The 20,322-nt window shown below is 41.2% G+C and overlaps 1 protein-coding gene across 5 annotated transcripts in view; it reads left to right on the top strand.

Annotated features, from left to right (window-relative positions):
• Positions 1-20,322, top strand: part of LOC126175729 (calcium-independent phospholipase A2-gamma-like) — a 78,782-nt gene that overhangs the window by 34,886 nt on the left and 23,574 nt on the right. For all 5 annotated transcript variants that reach the window (XM_049922675.1, XM_049922670.1, XM_049922672.1 and 2 more), the window contains exons 5-7: positions 1,398-1,516; positions 1,596-1,801; positions 7,670-7,861. In XM_049922675.1, the coding sequence (XP_049778632.1) occupies positions 1,398-1,516; positions 1,596-1,801; positions 7,670-7,861 (517 nt within the window). The remainder of the gene's footprint in view (positions 1-1,397; positions 1,517-1,595; positions 1,802-7,669; positions 7,862-20,322) is intronic.

Genomic DNA, 20,322 nt, shown 5'->3' on the forward strand with positions numbered 1-20,322 from the left:
CAACTGCTCGTTTCTGAGAATGCATGGTTTGTGTAATTGGTAGTGCATTGCCACCAAAATTCAGAGATCTGGGTTTGAATCCTGTCCCAGCATACAGTCTTAACTAATAATGTGCAATCAAATATACCTATCATGTACTGACACTTCAAATTTTGGAAAAAAGAAGACAAAAGAATTACAAGAATAACTAACTCTAACAACTTGTCATACCTGTTAACAAACTTCTCTGCCTTAAATGTGAACATTGCAGGTTACACTTGACAGAAAATGTTATCAGTATCAATTTAACTACAAATTACTGTAATCACTTACAATGATGGTGTCAAGTTACCTTAATTCGTACCTTCAGTTCAAAATTTCTTGCTCTTTTGTAATAAATCCACCACATATCTTCCATCTTTGAGGATGCTCATCTACATCTACGTGATTACTGTGCTATTCACAATAAAGTGCGTGGCAAAGGGATCAGTGAATTTTTTCACATTGTACTGAGTGTGTCAGCAATTCCACTTTTGCATTATGATGAGACATTCTTACATCTGGAAATTTTCTGCAGAGTCAGTCTGTGTGTCAAGCATGGTCTCAAATATGGATTCCGATTTTTCGTGGATGAAACAGTAATAGTTTCCATTATTCTAAGTGATGTACCATTATTTTTTCACTATCAGGTCTGTTTTTTTTTACTTTATCCTCACTCCAGATTTCTTGCTGCTTCTCATTGGATGCAGTATATTGTATAAAAAATTTGATTGTTTTTTCGAGCTATATTTTTGTTTGATGACCTCCAGTTTCTCCTTCCAGTGCAGTTGAGTAGTGGATTTTTTTCTTTGTCTTTAGGTTTTTCGTATTTTAACAGTTTGTATTATGTTTTATCATTCTGAAAGCCTATGAAGAAATTATTTTTATAACTAGTATTATATCTGACACCAGGTGTCCTATGATTGGTTTGCTGTTCTTCTTGGCTCACTGTGCCCTTCTTTGACTGTTTTATAAATAAATAATTGTACAGGCTAATTCTAAAAAAAGTGCAAACAACAACCAGCCACAGTTAATAATGTTATTTATTAAGAACAAATAGTACTTTTATCTGTTTCAAACTGATGGGTTGGTCTTCAGAAGGCTGTACACATTTAACTACTGTGTAATGATGAACCTGTCGGTTTGAAACTGCTAACAGCGCATTGTTAACTGTAGCTGCTTGCTCTGGTTGCTTTTTTCGTATGAATTAACCTGTATTTCACACAGCCAAAGGCTCATTGTTTCAATTTTCAACAAATAGCATAAATGATTATAGTTATTACAGGTTTATATCACCCATTTACGTCAGAGATGGAAAGATTACTTTTATACATGACATAATTGAAGCCCCACTAATGATCTTGTACCCATTTTTTCAGAGGTGTTGTTGTGATAGAGATGCTCAAGAAACTGGAAGAGCTTACTGGGAAAAGTGTATATGAATTGTTTGACTTCGTCTGTGGTGTCAGTACAGGTGCTATACTAGCTTGTGTTGTTGGTATGTATACTAGATAATACTTTTTGATGTGTTTTTGCACTTGCTTCTACAGTTATTAATGGCTTTTTCTTGATTTTAGGTGCCCAAAGAAAACCATTAGATGAAGTATCCACACTTTATAAAGAACTAAGTACAGAAATCTTTACCCAAAATCCTATTTGGGGAACCAGCAGCTTAGTATGGTCTCACTCCTATTACAGTACTGAGTTGTGGGAGAAACTGCTGAAAAATTATATTGGAGATACACAGCTTATAAAGACCTCAAGAAGTCCCAATTGTCCAAAGGTATGTAGAAGATTAATGTGGCTTTATAATAAAAATAAAAATTGTAAATAAATTGAATGTTCAAAATTTATTAATGTTGTTTCTTTTTATTTTCATATCTTACTGTCCCTGTCGAATAGGATTTACATGTTATTTTCCTTAAAAACTAAATATAAATTTCAGATTTCAGAGTGAAAGTCTTGTCAAGTGTGAGAGGAGCAATTTTAAACTAATAACACAAGGAAAGGGAAAATAAGAAGAGATGATTGGCTTTCTATAATTTTCGTTATAAAATTGTAAGCTGAAGCCATTGAGTTTTATTAAATATATTGTAAACTCCAACTTCTTGCATACCAGTGCAACATAAGATAATTAATAAAGTAGTGTGTATCAGTGGAGGCCATATGAGTCTACCATTGTCCTTTTTTGATCACTTTGTTTTCAGTTCTTATGATTTCACAATGCAGAATTCCATTTTGTTCCATCTTGTCTCTTATCTGAATTTTATAAGGGCCAAAACTACTTCAAGAGCACCAAAAGCCAGACTAAGATAGCTATGCATTGTTAGCAGTGGTATAGTTTATACATGATAGTGTTACTTTAGATCCTCATTCCTCCTGTAGTAGACATATTTTTGTAATGTACCAGTATGACACATATCAGTAATGCAGTTTCAGAACCAAACAATCCAATAGGCATAATGTGGCATAACTTGTCAAGCTCATATACAATTTAAGAGAGACATTTAAAAATTTGTATTTTATAATCTGATGCCTTGTTACATGCTTTTCCTGTGTAACACGCTGCCTGCTTACCTGCTTAGAGCTTGTTGTAGTAGGCTTCTGTATGTATTGTACAGTCACATGTAATGTATAAAAAAGTATTGTAGTGCAATGTTACACTACACAAGGGACTGATGACCCTGTAGTTTGGTCCCTTTATCCCTCAAACCAACCAACCAACCAACCAACCAACCATGGTTGAGCAGGTCACTACAACAATCGTTTCTGCAGCAGGAAACGCGATCCCTCGCTCCTTATGTTGGCCCCAGTGAAAGACAGTCGCTTGGTGGTCACCAGAAACCGCTGAGGCAATTACAGTGTGTCGATGAACTCTACAGCCTCATAAGCGACACCCCTCCCTAGAGCATCTGACAGCCTTTAAGCGGCTATGTGCCCGTGTATACCAGCTTATAAAACGACGGAAACAGGAGTGTTGGGAGAGGTATGTGTCGAGGAATGGGTGCCATACGCCATCTTCCCGAGTCCGGACGAAGATCAGACGTCTTTAAGGGTACCAGACCCCAACAGTTGTCCCTGGTGTTACCATCAATGGTGTGCTATGTAGCAATGCAAATGCGATTGCCGAGCAGTTTCCTGAGCACTATGCTCGAGCCTCTGTGTCGGAGAACTATCCCCCAGCCTTTCACACCCTCAAATGGTGGATGGAAAGGGAAATCCTCTTGTTCACTACATGCCACAGTGAACCCTATAACACCCCATTTACAGAGTGGGAGCTCCTCAGTGCCCTTGCACATTGCCCCAACACAGCTCCTGGGCCAGATTGGATTCACAGTCAGATGATTAAATATCTTTCGTCATCTTCAACAGGATCTGGTGTGATGGCATCTTTTCATCACAATGGCAGGATAGCACCATCATCCCAGTGCTCAAACCCGATACAAACCTGGTTGATGCGGATAGCTATCGGCCCATCAGCCTCACCAATGTTCTTTGTAAGCTGCTGGAACGTATGGTGCGTAGGCGATTGGGTTGGGTCCTGGAGTCACGTGGCCTACTGCCTCCATGTCAGGGTGGCTTCTGCCAGGGTCGCTCTACCACTGATAATCTTGTGTCTCTCAAGTCTGCTATCTGAACAGCCTTTTCCAGATGCCAAGACCTGGTTGATGCCTTTTTTGATCTACGCAAAGTGTATGACGCCACCTGGCGACGTCATATGCTTGCCACATTATACGGGTGGGGTCTCAGAGGCCCGCTCCCAATTTTTATCCAGAATTTCCTGTCACTCCGTGCTTCCAGTATCCAAGTTGGTGCCTCCAGTAGTTCCTCCCATATCCAGGAGAATGGACTCCCACAGGGCTCTGAATTGAGTGTATCACTATTTTTAGTGACTGTTGATGGACTAGCAGCAGCTGTAGGGCTGTCCATTTCACCGTCTCTGTAGGCAGACGATTTCTGCAGTTCGTACTGCTCCACCAGTACTGGTGTTGATGAGTGGCACCTACAGGGAGTCATCCACGAGGTGCAGTCATGGGCTCTTGCCCACAGCTTCTAGTTTTTGGCCACTAAGTCATGTGTCATGTACTTCTGTCGGCATCGTACTGTTCATCCGGAACCAGAACTTTACCTTCATGATGATCCATTCACTGTAATGGAGACATATCGATTCTTAGGACTGGTTTTCGATGCCCGATTGACTTGGCTACCTCACCTTCGTTAACTTAAGTGAAATTGTGCTGGCAGCACCTCAATGCCCTCCACTGCCTGAGTAGCACCAACTGGGTTGCAGATCACTCTACTCTGCTGCAGCTCTACAGAGCCCTTGTTCAATTGTGCCTTGACTATGGGAGTCTGGTTTATGGTTCGGTGGTGCCCTCAGCATTGCATGTACTCTACCCAGTGCACCACTGTGGTGTTCACCTAGCGATGGGAGCTTTTAGAATGAGTCCGGTGACCAGTGTTCCGGTGGAGGCCAGAGTCCCAACATTGCAGATCCAACATGCACAATTTCTCACCAGTTACACTGCACACATTCATAGTTCTTCTGAGCATCTGAATCACTGTCTCCTTTTTCCATCCGCGGTAGTTCATCTCCCCACATCAGCGACCCAGGTCAGGGCTAACGACTGTGGTTCGCGTGTGATCCCTTCTGTCTGAACTATAGTCCTTCCCTTTACCACCTCCCATCCAGGTCCATCTGCATACAACTCCATGGTGTACACCTAGGCCGCAGATTCATCTGGACCTTTTACATGACCCTAAGGATTCAGTTACTCCTGCCGCTGTCACTTCCTCTCTTTCTTGACGTGTTGCGTTGCTCTCAAATGGTTTACACCAATGACTTGATGGCTGATTGTCATGTTGGCTTCGCCTATGTCCACAGAGGCCATTATTGAACAGCATTCCTTGCCTGATGGCTGCAGTGTATTCACTGCAGAGCTGGTAGCTATATCTCCTGCTCTTGAGCACATCCGTTCATACCCTGGGGAGTTGTTTCATCTGTGTACTGACTCCTTGAGCAGCCTACAAGCTATCAAGCAGTGCTACCCTCGCCATCCTTTGGTAGCGTCCATTCAGGAGTCCATCTATACCCTGGATTGGTCCCGTCTTTCAGTGGTGTTTGTGTGGACCCCACAACACGTCGACATCCCAGGCAACAAACTAGCCAACAGGCTGGCTGAATAGGCTACGTGGAAACCGCTTCTGGAGATGGGCATCTCTGAACCCGACCTGCGTTCTGACTTATGCCGTAGGGTTTTTTTGGGTTTGGGAGATGGAATGGCATAACAGGACACACAACAAACTGCATGTCATTAAGGAGACTATGAATCTGTGGAAGTCTTCCATGCAGGCCTCTTGCAGGGAATTAGTTGTCCTCTGCCGGCTCCACGTTGGCCACGCTTGGGCGACCCACGGTTGTCTCCTGCGCCATGAAGAGGCACCTGATTGTCGGTGCGGCGCCCCGTTGACAGTGGCTCATGTTCTGGTGCACTGCCCCACTTTGAGTGCACAGCAATGAAATCTGGGGTTACCGGACTCATTGCCGCTAATTTTATTTTTTACGTTTTATTCGTGAGAGTGGGTTTATCCTTTCTCCCTCTGTGTCCTCCACCCTAGTGCTTCTAGGGTGGAGGTTTTAATGTGTTGCCGAGTGGCAGGCTTTTTTTTATCCTCATGGTCAGCCAGCCATGGTAATTTACTTTGTTGTTTTAATCTTTTCATCCCGTTTCTTGCGTTTCTGTGATTTTTTTGTCCCCTTTTGTCCATTTACATGTTTGTCGCCTTTCACTGTTCTTGTGATTTTTCCTTTCATTCCGTTTTGAGTTGTGAGTCTCATTTGTTTTATTCTCACACTTCTGGCATTCTTTTATTCAGAACAAGGGACTGATGACCTTGTAGTTTGGTCCCTTTCCCCCTCTTTTAATCCAACCAACCAACCTATCCATTTCCCTTTCTAAATTTTCTAACTAACCTGGCCGATTAAAGGATCTAACATTCCTTGCTGTGATCCATAATGCCAGTTTTGTTTCTCTTGCTGCCGACATCCTCCTGAGTAGCCCCTACCCAGAGATCCGAATGGGAGACTATTTTACTTCTGCAGTATTTTACCCAAGAGAGGATGCCATCATCATTTAACCACACAGAAGAGCTCCATGTCATCAGAAAACATTACAGCTGTAGTTTCCCCTACTTTCAGCCACTCGCAATACCGGCACAGCAATGCCGTTTTGCTTGATATTGCAAGTCCAGATCAGTCAGTCATCCAGACTGTTGCCCCAGGATCTACCGGAAAGGCTCCTACAGTATGGCTATCTGTATTGCTGAGGCATGCAAGCCATCCCACCAACGGCAAGGTCCATGGTGCCTGGGGGATATAACCAGATAGAATAATCATTAGTTCTGACAGCGTCTTTAATTTGTACAGTACAGAGAGAACACACAAAAATATAGATGATTTCATCATTGCTGATATTGTGTTCCATGATGTAGAAACAGATGGCAGGATATGTTCCAAAATAAGAAACAAATACACAGCATTGTTAGAGAATGATAGGGAAACATATGGAAGGAAATGTTCCAATATAAGAAACAAACACAGAACATTGTTGCTGATGAATAAGACTGGCTGTACTGATATAATATTGGAATTAAATCACAGAATAAGAAACAAGTATTTGTAGGTTGGGGCTCATCTGGTGCAGTCTGAAAAATCTCAATTTATGTACAAGAGGATGTTTTCTGTTCTAACTGTTACTCACTGTAAGAGTATTTTAAATGTGTTGTGCTCATTTTTTACTTGAAAGTAGAAAGTCTAACAGTGACTTCCAATATCATAACATATGGATTTCATAAAGGCAGTGCTGCAACGCATTGACTTAAAATTTTCTTTGGATAGTTTAGCTGTCATAGGATTCGAAGTTCTTGGGCACTCTCAGTATGGTCATAATTTTGATGAAAGGACTGTGCCATGTTTGCATAAGTGAAGATTCTACTGGTGGGACGGTAGTTTTGTACAGAAGAAAAGTGGTGCCAGAACCACTTGGAAGAACTGCTTTGATTGTTTTCGAAATATCAGAAGGCTGAATATATTGGGAGTTGTGTTGAAAAAGTAAAATAAATGGGTTATTATTTTTTATCTAGCTGGCTGAAGGTACACTGTACATTCAAAATGATGTATCTAAAACAATAGTTAATGGTAGTTTTAGACGTGCTGTGTTCTTTTTACCGTAGAATTTTCAGCAAAATTGTTGTAACATTTTTGGCTGTCATATGAAGAATTATGATAGATTTTTGATGTTAGGTCTCGGTAATTTTTGCATCCATGTCACCCCACCCTGCTTACCATCACCTTTACTTCTCTGCATGTTTCAGAGGGCTGGGGTTCAACTGTGTTGTGTGTTTTCCCAAAAGTGCTTAAGGTAATGTGCTTCCCCGTCCTTCCACAAACTGAACTTCTATTCAGGTCTAATTACCCTGTTGTTAGCTGTTAAACCATAATCTTCCTTTCACTTTCCCACTTTATGCCTTCAGCTTAGTCCCAGGAGATACAAGGTTGCATTTAAATCAAAGAGTGCACCCCATTTACCTTGAATTTATTTATTTGTTATCTGTAATTATTGGTAATGTCATCTTTTACATTTTTTTCTAGATTGCTGTCGTCTCTGCTATTGTTAATCAACCACGAGTACAAGCCTTTATATTTAGAAATTATTCTCTGCCATATGGAATAATTTCACAGTATACAGGAGGTTACAAACATACATTGTGGGAGGCAGTCAGAGCATCTGCAGCAGCACCATCTTACTTTGAAGAGTTTAAACTAGGAGAATATTTACATCAGGTGAACACCACAAATATTAATGTCCAATAATGCATTTACTGTTTTTCTTACCTTCTTTGATTATAAGTGATACCTTGTGTGCATATTCCGTAGTTAGGCTAACTACTGCTTGTGATGTACACTGGTTTTCACATATTATTGAACTACTAAGGCGAGTCTTAACTGGTAAACACACAACTCAGTTTACACATTAGTTGAGCTTGTTGTTTCCATAGCAGAAATTCATAAAATTATGGAGCGCAAATAGTTGGCATTGTCTCATTGCAACATTTATAACACACACTTGTTCAGATAGAAGTTGGATGACAGTTTGTTCTATTGAAGTGAACAAAACTAACTGGGATAGCCAGCCTGGATGCGTTCTCAGCCCATGTTCATTAGACTTAACTGTAGCAACAACTAAAGCACTGGTACATCAAATATCTGCACACCTAAAACTTCATGAGAAATCACATATAGATACTGTATAGTTACTCTGTGATGTGCTTGCACTGATAACACTGAGTGTAAGCTGGCAGTGAAGGAAGGATGGGATGGGAGGTATCCATTATTTGCAATAACATCCACTTCTTCTTCAGCTCCCTCTTCACTCATTTCAGTGTTTCTGTTGAGACTGTAACTATTTAGCAAAGAGATGCTGTAGCCACATTTTAACAGACTTTACAGTATGGTTTCACAACGGGGCAGTTGTAGAAATAAGTCATTTTGGAATAAACATATTCAGAATTGTGAATACCATTAGACTTCAGCTGCACAATTTATTTGTGACAAATGAAAATTTGTGCTGGCCCAGGACTCTCCCAAACCCGGATTTCCCCGCTTTACATGAGCGTTCACCTTAACCACTTCAGCAATCCGATCACACCTCCCGGACTGACCCAAATCTCTACATGTCAGCAAGAGTTTATGTCCTGCACTTACGCTATTGCTGTGACTCCCGTACAAGGAGAGACTTTATTACTTTTGTTGTGGCCAGTCTTAGGCATGTAAATACTGTTTGCCGTGTCTGTCGTGCATGCATGTTTGAAGGACATTGCATAGTACATTGTAAAACGCAAACACTGCAAATAGTAAACATCAGTTTGTTTTAACGAGAATGACACAGGTGAGAGAAAGCTTTTAAAATTTTGTTTTATGCCGGTTCCAGTCGAAAGTTTTAATTGGAAGTTTTAGTGTGTTGCATATTGGCTGGCTCATCCTTTTCCAGCCCAGCAGTCAGATATTCATGTTTTTCTGCTGTGAACTTTTTCATTTTTGTTGGCTTTTTTCAAGTGAGTCACGTTAATCACATCACATCATATCTTTTCAAACAATGGAAAGTCCAGAATTTAATACTGTTTTATTAAAAGGATAGTGTGCTACTTTCCATATAGTGGAGATGTTGAATGTTCAGCAAAAAAGGGCTTCGTCGAAAGTGGACAAAACACACACACACACACACACACACACACACACACACACACAAAATCATGCAGGCACGAAACACACACACACGACCCCTGTTTCTGGACCCAGTGGTCACGTCTGAGTTCACTTGTATGAATGATATGTGCATGTGCTGTCTACTTTCAACGAAGGCCTTTTTGGCTGAAAGCTTACACTGCTAAGCTGTCTTTTTGTTGTACCTGTCTGCGACTCAGTGTCTCCATTATATGGTGAGTATCACTGTACCCTTTTCATAATACTGTCACTTTTCCATCCTGGACTTTCCATTGTTTGAAAAGATATGTTGTGACTCGTGTAGACAACGCACGTACATATTCATGCAAACGTAACTCAGATGTGACCACTGTCTCTGGCCTCAGTGGCCAGAGACAGTGGTTGTATGTTTGTGCTTATGTGGGCCAGAGGCCAGAGACACAGGTTGTAGGTGTGTGCTTGCATGATTTTTTTTTCCTGTGTGTGTGTGTGTGTGTGTGTGTGTGTGTGTGTGTACTTTAGATGAAGGCCTTCTTGACTGAAAGCTCACTTGGTTAGCAGTCTTTTCATTGTGCCTGTTTGTATCTCAACATCTCCACTATATGGTGAGTAGCAGTCCACACATTGTATAATATTGTCACAAAGTATCTTTTGGACTAACTGGAACTTAATGTAATTTGTTTGTAAGTTTCCATGAAGATACGCACTGCTGTTGAACAGAGAGTGGATTCCATTGTCACTCTAGCCATTTGTTCAAAATATTTATGACACTAGGTGAAGTAAGTTGATGACAAATGTAATTGCATCAGGTACAAAATCAGTGAGTACTCCTGCATGAAGAATGTTAATAGCCTCATCTTTTGGTGAAAGATTTTGTGTCAAAGCTTATCATTAAGTCAATTTTCTGTTCTTATGTACTAATCGCGAATAAGTTATCTACATTGTTCACATATGTTTCTGCATATTCTGTGTGTTCCACAAGGTGACATAGTTTTCTGACCATACACTTCACCAGATTGTATGTAGCTGATTTGATCCCATCAGCTATAGGCCTAAGCATACAGGGTGTTACAAAAAGATACGGCCAAACTTTCAGGAAACATTCCTCACACACAAATAAAGAAAAGATGTTATGTGGACATGTGTCCGGAAACGCTTAATTTCCATGTTAGAGCTCATTTTAGTTTCGTCCACCTATGCTCAATGGAGCACATTATCATGATTTCGTATGGGATATTCTACCTGTGCTGCTAGAACATGTGCCTTTACAAGTACGACACAACATGTGGTTCATGCACAATGGAGCTCCTGCACATTTCAGTCGAAGTGTTCGTACGCTTCTCAACAACAGATTCGGTGACCGATGGGTTGGTAGAGGCGGACCATTTCCATGGCCTCCATGCTCTCCTGACCTCAACCCTCTTGACTTTCATTTATGGGGACATTTGAAAGCTCTTGTCTACGCAATCCCGGTACCAAATGTAGAGACTCTTCGTGCTCGTATTGTGGACGGCTGTGATACAATACGCCATTCTCCAGGGCTGCATCAGCGCATCAGGGATTCCATGCGATGGAGGGTGGATGCATGTATCCTCACTAACGGAGGACATTTTGAACATTTCCTGTAAAAAAGTGTTTGAAGTCACGCTGGTACGTTCTGTTGCTGTGTGTTTCCATTCCATGATTAATGTGATTTGAAGAGAAGTAATAAAATGAGCTCTAACATGGAAAGTAATCATTTTCGGACACATGTCCACATAACATATTTTCTTTCTTTGTTTGTGAGGAATGTTTCCTGAAAGTTTGGCGATACCTTTTTGTAACACTCTCTATAGCTTTCCTTATGGATTTAAATATTCACAAATTATTGCGCAGAGACTTCAATAATCAGTCCTCTGGCTGTGTCATGATAAATTCTAGAGTCTTTGATTACGGCTCGTTTCTTAGTCAATTATCTTCAGAGTCTTAGTTAACTATCTTCAGTCAGATTTCACCTGTGTTCTCTGTAGGTGAGTGTATCTATCAGCCTGGATAATCATTGAGTCATTCTTCCCGGATATTCTGTGGTGACTCTTTCTTCCAGTATAGTGTTATGTTTGGATATTTCACTTTTTGCAGTATTCTTACTTTTTCATGGCCTTTTGATTTCAGCATCAATGTGATGGACATGCACTTACAAAATGACAAAATGAGAGAGGCAGTTGAAATACTGAAGCAGCTTACCGTCATTAGAGAGAATAGCCAAAGGCTTTCATTGTTCTGGTTGCGAGCAATTCTCAGAATGACATACAGTACGATCGCATAGCAGTGTCTCACCAGACACTAGCACAAATGACTAAGCAAGCAAAATGTACAGAACAGGCACTGCTTTACTGCAACTAACAGCTGGAACACACGGTCCATATAAGCTTATCACCAGTTTGTAGTGGCCTACCAATTACCTGTGTGCCATGTAACCCATGCATAGTATGCCTTATCTACTGGCCTCCCTATCTACTGGCACTGACTGTTTGTATTTAGATTCAATGAAATCTAAGAATATTGACAGTGGTGATCTTATGACGACCTTAGAAATGCAATACATTGGCGCACCCTCCTTCAGCTAAATTTGTCTGTGCTCTGAGGAAGACCATTGTGACATGGCTGAAATGTCAGTTATTTTAGCATTTTAAGTTTTTTAAGTGATGAGGATTTCAGTAAGCCCGCCACAGGCTGCAGAAGCCCATGTGCTTAATTTCGTTGTTGCTAAGAATTCTCACCCCTACGCAATTCAGAATTGACCACTAGTGGAAATGAACATCAGTAGTTTTTGGTATGGCATCAGTGTTACATTTCTTGTGTGCGATCTGTAACCCTCGTATGTGTGATATCAGTAGATTTATTTTTAAAAAATTCATGTGGTCACCTTTCGTAATGTTTACTGAGGTGAACCTGCTAGTCAGTGCCGCATATCTGTAGTCCAGCAGTCTCCACAGGACTACCACTCATTCTGTGTGAATGGTTGCTGAAAGAGAGCATCGTCCAAGCTACATGAGTTACATAAACAACTGAACTTTGAACTTTCTGTATTCACACTTTGTTTTACAACAACACAATCTCATAACACTAATTGGGGTGGCAATACTTGTACATACGTAGCTTGTACAAGATAATGACAAGAAGTTTCTCTTTACATAAGCCATTGGACAGTCATTTGTCGTGGTGTTTATTGTAGCCATGACCTTTCCTCTCTTTCTCCTTGTCTTCTAAATGTCTTCAGAGCATGACACCAAGAAACAAGTGGCCCCACACCGCAGGTGGTGACCCTCACTTGACATCCCATCTTGCAGAAGAGATGGGTTTAAGATGTTTTCCATATGCACGTGTCATAATAATACCCCCCCCCCCCTTCCCCTACAGTTGGATATCCCGACACTTACTTCCTAATAAATGTCACAAACATGTTTGTTGTCATGGAAGCTTGGAAGTGGGACATATCATCCTAAAAATGTCATGTCACACTTCTTATGCCCCTGGTAAGATGAAACATGTTATGTAAACCATCCTAAACTAATTACAGCAACTTGGGACATAGTGTTTTTAATTACCATCAAATTATTTACATTTAATGGCCCTTTGGGTCATAACTAATAAAGTATATGAGAACGTAGCTCTTCTATTCCAATAACATTCCCCCTAATTTTCACTTCTGATTTTATTAATTGGAGTCTGGTTTACAGAAACCTTTTTTTATATTTATTATACAGATTGTCTATGATAGTTTTACTACATATAAATCACAGCATTTAAAATATCAATTGACACTTCTCTGCACACAACTGTAATCATCTCCATACACTTAAACTTTTTTTCCAGAATCAGCAAGAACTTTGCTCTCCATTTCAACCATTTTATTTTGAAATTACTTTCTGTTTTACTTTATTTCTTTTTCTGTAGCTAATATATTTCACTGTGCTAGTGGACTATCTTTTGTATTAAATCATCACACTCTTATCATGTGTGCAATTTTATGTTTGCTATTTGTTTGGATAATCGCATATGAAAGTTATTCCCATTACATTAATTTACTCCTGCACAAGATTTGTGGATTTCTTATACATCACTTTAGATAATATCTGTTTTATTTAATATTGTTATGATAATGAGAGATTTTACCTGAAAAATAGTTCAGACTTCCTTTTGCCTTGTCACCTTATATTGATGACTGTATACTCTCTCTCTCTCTTTCATGAAGCAGACATATCCACTGTTAGTTCACTCTAACTCAGTGAATTAATAAATGCATATAAGCATATGCTAGTTAGATTACTTCTTGCATGCATCCAAGGAACTGCGTGATGATCTGTAAATTCAATCCATAGTTGCTTATTGCAAATCTTAGGCACTCCCCAGGGGGCTCACCACTCTTTGGTGAGTTCATGCTTGGCTACCACTGGTCCCCAGCCTAATGCATGATGCGTGTCCATCCTCCTACTAATCGCCCCCTACTCCCTCCCCCCTCCCCCCCTCTGGCGAATGTGTCTTGAATATTTTTGAGAATGCATTCTTAAGTTTTGGCAGCCCGGCATCAGAATAGTGCCTCTCGTCTACTTCTTTCTTCTCTGTCTCTTCCCCTTGCTCTGTTTTGCCATTTGAGGTCTCTCTTTGATTTTTCTTCCTACCTAAGTGCTCCTGAAGACTGGCCCATGTGTATAACATGTAACAGGTGATAAGTTATGTGTAAGCCCCAACCCCGGGTCAACAGGTAGGGTTCTCTCATACTCCCTGGTACAGGCCAGGCCAGGAGGGGTGACTGCCTGAACTGTTACCTTTCCAATTGCCAATGGTCCCTCTGTCAGGATTTTGGGAGGTGTGACTTGAGGTGTGAACAATCACCTAAAGGCGGATGATCCCCCCCCCCCCCTCCCCCCTTTCTGAGGGTGGCCCCCAGTTGGCAGGAGCATGCCATTGAAGATGCTGGCAATCATGGGGGATTTTTTCACAGTGAGCCAATCATCTTCATCTCAGTCAACATCCGCTAAACATAAACAGAATGAGGCTAAAAATTTAACAATTCTCCCAGTTGCACCTCGGTTCCTCGTGGTGTCATGTACCGGAGGAGGTTGGAGGTCGGTCTTTTGCTACAGTTACTCTGTTTATTATTCAGAAAGGTGTTGATGCCATTGCAGGCCCTGTGATACCCTGCTCTTGCTTACTTATTGTGATTTTGCTTCTGGAGACCAATTGTAATTTGGAAGCCCAAGAACTGCTTACAGCTTCGCTCCTCCAAGATTGTCGTGTTCGTGTCCAGGCGTGTCGTATGCTGAATTCTTTGCATGGTGTTACACTCGGCTGCTCCTTGGCCTGACCAAGGGGGAAATCCAAAATTATCTCTCTGATTGGGGCGCCACTGCAGTCCGTCGAGTGATGAAAAAGACTGATACAAACTTAGTGCCTACACACATTCTTTTTCTCACATTTGGTCGAGTAGTGTTTCCATCGAAGATTAAGGCAGGCTATGAAGTCACCTCACCTCAGCCGTACATTCCAAACCTGATGCATTGCTACTTGTGTCAACATTACAACCATACTTGCATGTCCTGTCAAAACACAGCCAAATGTGTTCTGGTAGAGATGCTCACGAGGGGGATTGCCCACCTTCTTCTTCCTGCTGTAACAATTGAATCCTATATTTCAGAAGGACCCTAACTCAGATTTTATGACTTTTGAGCTATGTACATTTTTTTGTTCTTTAGGGGTTGACTCATCGAGTGTAGAAAGGACCTCCACATTTTATCAGATAGCTGCAATATACAGTGGAGAAATTCTCATTAATTTCAAAAGAGACCCATGTACAGAACATAGGACATTTTTGCTCTCAACACTTTTGAACAATAACTCAATGTATGTTAGTGAGATGCTGTCATTGTCAGAAAAGGCAGGAGAATGATATAGGTAATGCATCTATAGTTTGCCTCAAAGTCATTGTTGTAGAGCAAGCAGTAGGATGTGATACTGTGTCCTCATAGTATCTTATATTCTATCAATATGAGAGAATCTGATTGTGCAGTTGAACTTTTCCATAAGGAAAGGAGGAGGAAAGTTGTACGTTATCCTGAGCATTATGAATGAAATGTAATCAAAACAGTTAAACTAAAGGGACAGAAGCATAATGATTATCGAGGTAAGCCAATATCAGCAAAATCTTTCGGACAGCCTTGAACATGGAGTTCTAAGTGTTTTGAATCCATTGGTCAAGATGATCAATTATCAAGGCTCGGACATGTTCTGGATCTTAATAGTAAAGATGAACAAGATATTTACCTTCAGAGCCTAATACTGGCATTAAAGTAAAATGACATAGACCAAGGGAAGGAAGAAATGCAAAAGCAAATTCTTTCAAATACCATTGTATGGTGGGAACAAACTGTATCCAGATTTGCAGAGAAGCATTTCTAACCTTTTTTGAAGTTGGTGAAAAAAGGGTGAGAAGAATAAGACATTTGCTTCTTGGAAGAAGCCCTAAAGATGTATGAGGAAAGTATGATGTATAAGTGGTAATTCAATATCAGTACTTGAAATTGCCAAAGTTGATGAGCACATACCATCATTTCTGATGAAGGGGTCTCATTGTGGCGGTAAAGCGTACCCTTACTTAGTGCTGACCGAATAGAAAGATCACGTATGAGCTTTTCAAAGAAGTGAATTCCCTTTCTCCAATCAAATATGACTATTATGTGAAAATATTTAACCAGGATTTTGACCTTCATTTCGGCAGACCACATGTAGATGCATGTTGTGAATTTGAACAATTAATGGTGAACATAAGTTTCAATGAGATGTCTTGATGGACTGCTGTGTGCGATTTGATGGTGCACGAGAGAAGAGTCGAGAAATTTTATACTACTTTCAATGTAAGTGAAAGGCTTTGTAAAGAAAATAAACATATTTCAAGTCTGAGATTTGACTTCATGCAGAATCTTCATCTGCCAAGAGTACCTGTTCAAGGCCTATTTTATCTCTGGTAGCGGACAGTTAATGTTTTTGGCATTCACAGTCTGAAAGACAATATGGCATTTCATTACCCACAAAGGTCCTAATGAAGTGCACACTTTCTTGTATCACCATATCACCACATGCATCCCAAAGACATAAAAATTATACACCTGTTTTGTGATAACTGTTCAGCACTAAACAAAAATCATTTGTTTAATAAGGATGTGTCAAGCGTTCGTGGATGCTGGAAAATTTCGGACAATAGAGGTATTCTTTCTTATCAGGGGACACTCAGTCTTACCTTTTGATAGAGCTTTTGGCACAATCAAGAGATCACTGCAAAGAACTGACAGAGTATAAACTGTTGTGGAATATGTTGAACTGATCATATCATCTAGTACAAGAAGACAATTCTCCATAAAGATTGTCTCAACAGATGAAGCCATTGACTTCAAGTTATGTTGGATGGGACTTTACAAGAGGACGACAACTCGTTCTCTAGAGACAGTTACATCACAAAGGGACTTGAAAGTAGCATTGAGTGTTTAAACATTTCATCATTTTTGTCATCAGCGATGAGGTATTTGGGTCTGTAACAGCCTGCAGTATGATCAGTGGTTTAAATACCCATTAAGATTATGACTACCTGGAGTTTCTTGATCCAGTGCCAACTTCCCATCTGTTCAAGCCTACTCAGATGACTACATTCCTGCCAATGTGAAGATGATGATAGGTGTAAAGAAGTTGGCTGCTTACATAGTGCAAGAAGAACACAACCTAGAATTCTGAAATACATTTCGTCAGTGGCCAACTGCTGTGGGAGCACTAGACACAGATGATGTGTTATTCGTGATATTCATTATTGATTAACAATTTGTTTTCATGAGCAGATATTGTGAATTCTTTAAACATTGTCTCTAACATTTACTTATATGTTTATTGACAGTTTTTTTTGTGTGTGCTGTAAAGGTTTTAAGATTTTTATGTCTCACTTATTTCTGAAAAGCCATATGACCAAGAGACATATTCAGCTCTGGTCAATAAATGCATACAGTATTTGAGTACAGAATAAATCAGGATAATTGTTCATAGTTGCATATCTCAGATGATCACTGCAAACTGTTAAGAAAATGCCCCGTAAAATATTAAAACAGTTTTTTACACTTCTCTCAAAACAATGTCAGATGCATATAGGGCACTTCTGAATTAAGCGATTCAGTTGTAATAAGTGGGACATCCAGGAGATCTGGGTGAAGGAAAAAGTACCCTACCCTGTCACACACAAGTTGTTGGCCAGTCAAAAGCCCTGCTTTTTACCATTTGACAATTATAGTACCATCCTTGCTATGCCACACTCCATGAGGGACATGGCCACACAGACTTGCGACTACCAATTCAGTATTGCAGTTCTGAAATCGCCCAGTATCATAGTAACATTCAGTCTCCTCCTACAGCTGCACGACAAGCCACCAAATCTTTGCCCTTGGCATTGAAATCACCTGCTACACAACTGGCAGGCCATAAAGGACAAAAGAAACACTCCCGCGAAAACTTCTTACGTCTCTCCAACCAACAAATGTCTGGGTCCTCGTCTGCCAGTCATAAAGGCTCTAAGAAATCAAACAAAGACAAACGGTTCTCTCATTCCCCGACTTGGAGATCCTCTTGAACAGTGGCGCCATGTGATACTCTCACCCAGCTGATCTCCATTTTGCTGGTGCACACTACCCCAATTTCTTTCCATAGAGCCTGCAGGCTGACCCAGGGAGAATTCTGAAACTTACATAGATTTCATGGAGCAGGATCCTCCAGCCTCTTGTGTCCTGTAGCAGTGAATCTTCGAAGGCTGACACTCAGCAGCCACCAAGGTGATTGCCCTTCATTTGTCCCCTCCTCCCCATTCCCGATTATGACTCTTCTCCAGTGGAACATTCATGGCATTAGATCCAACAAGGAGGAATTAAGGCTACTCTTGGAATTGAAATGCCTGGTTGTTCCTCCAAGAAACAAAATTGTATCATCATGACAACTTCCATCTCGTGGGGGAGGGGGGGTCATGCTGCTCATCCATAGCCAAACTATCAGACTATCTCATTGAACACTTGGCTGCAAGCTGTTGCAGTCCTCATTTTCCTTCCTCGTTTCACCTATTGTGTCTACATCCTTCCTTCATTAGCTGTCACCAGGTCAGACTGACTCCAGCTTACTGGTCAGCTCCCTCACCCATTTTTGCTGTTCGGTGACTTTAATGCCCATCATCCCCTTTGGTACTCTTCAAGGACCTGTCTGAGAGGTTCCCTCTTGACAGATCTTAACCTGCTCAACCTCATCTATCTTAACACTGGAGCACCCATGTTCCATTCAGGCTCCATGCACACCTATTCCCATCAGGACCTCTCATTCTGCACTGCCCAGCTTGCCCGTCATCTAGAGTGGTCTGTTTTCTCTGGCATGTACTCAAGCAGACATTTCCATTGTGCTATCCGTTTGGTGACTCTCAATCCACCTGCATGTAAACCCAGTTGGCAGCTTTCTAAGGCTGACTGGAGACCTTATTTCTACCAGGGGCCTTTGACAAACATTTTCTCAGTTGTGATGACCAGGTAAAGTACCTTATGAACATTTTTCTTACCACCGGAGAATGTTCTGCACTTCACACTACTACTTTACCACACCGTGTCCCGGTCTCCTTGTGGACTGAGGTGAACCAAGGTGTGATTCGCATATGGAGACATGCTCTCCGCATTTTTAACTGTCATCCTGTGATGGCGAACTGTATTCATTATAAACAGTTGCACATGCAGTGTCGTTGCATTGTTTAATATACCAAAAAAGCTAACTAGATTTCCTTTACTAGTCGTTTTAACAGTTTCACTCTCTCTTCTGTTGTGTGGGGCAACCTCTTTTGGTTCTCTGGGACCAAGGTTCGTTCCCTGATTTCCAGCCTGACTATAGCAGATGATATGATTGTGGATCCTGTTGCTGTCTCCAACACCTTGAGCATCTATTCTGGAAGATTTCAAACTCCACCTACCATCACCCTGTCTTCCTCCCTCAAAAACAAGTGGAGGAGGCTCAGGTGGTATCCTTCCTGCTCCTCTCAAATCATGAATGCTATGATGCCGCCCTTACTATGAGGGAACTTGACTATGCTCTCACCTCATCCTGATCTTCCACCACCCCAGGGCCAGACAATATTCACTTTCAGATGTTGCAGCACCTCTCTTTTGCAGGCAAACACATTCTCCTTCGTATGTACAATCGCAGATGGCACATTTGCCAGACACTGGTGTGCAGCCACTGTCCCCAATAAGGACAAACACTTTGCTTCTAGCTACCACCCTATTTCTCTCACCAGTTGTGTTTTCAAGGTGAGAACGTATGATTCATGGTGGTTCAAGGCTCACAATCTACTACCCACTGCACAGTGTGGATTTTGTGTATGCCGTTCTGCAGTTGACCATCTCTTCACTTTGTCAACCTATTTCATGAACAGTTTTCTGTGAAAATACCAGACTGTGGCCATGTTTCTTGATTTGAAGAAAGCTTACACCTGCTGCAGGACTGGTATCCTACTCTACACACTTTGGGCTTTGAGGTTGCCTGTCCCAGTTCCTTCAGGAATTTTTAAAAACAGAGTTTCAGCCTTGTTGGACACCTTTATCAAGGAAAAGAGGGTGCCTCAAGGCTCCATCCTGAGCATCTTCCTCTTTGCTATAGCCATTAACTCTGTTATGGTGTACGCCCCCGGTAGCTGAGTGGTCAGCGCGACAGAATGTCAATCCTAAGCGCCCGGGTTTGATTCCAGGCTGGGTCGGAGAGTTTCTCAGCTCAGGGACTGGGTGTTGTGTTGTCCTAGTCATCATAATTTCATCCCCATTGATGCACAAGTCGCAGAAGTGGCGTCAAATCGAAAGACTTGCACCCGGCGAACTGTCTGCCCGAAGTGAGGCCCTAGTCACACGACGTTTACATTTTACTCTGTTATGGACTGTCTCCTGCCAGGCATCTTCGGTTCCCTTTTAATTGACAACATTGCAATCTATTGCAGTTCTTCATGAACTTGT

This window comes from Schistocerca cancellata, chromosome 3 (assembly GCF_023864275.1).
Source record: "Schistocerca cancellata isolate TAMUIC-IGC-003103 chromosome 3, iqSchCanc2.1, whole genome shotgun sequence".
NCBI lineage: Eukaryota > Metazoa > Arthropoda > Insecta > Orthoptera > Acrididae > Schistocerca > Schistocerca cancellata.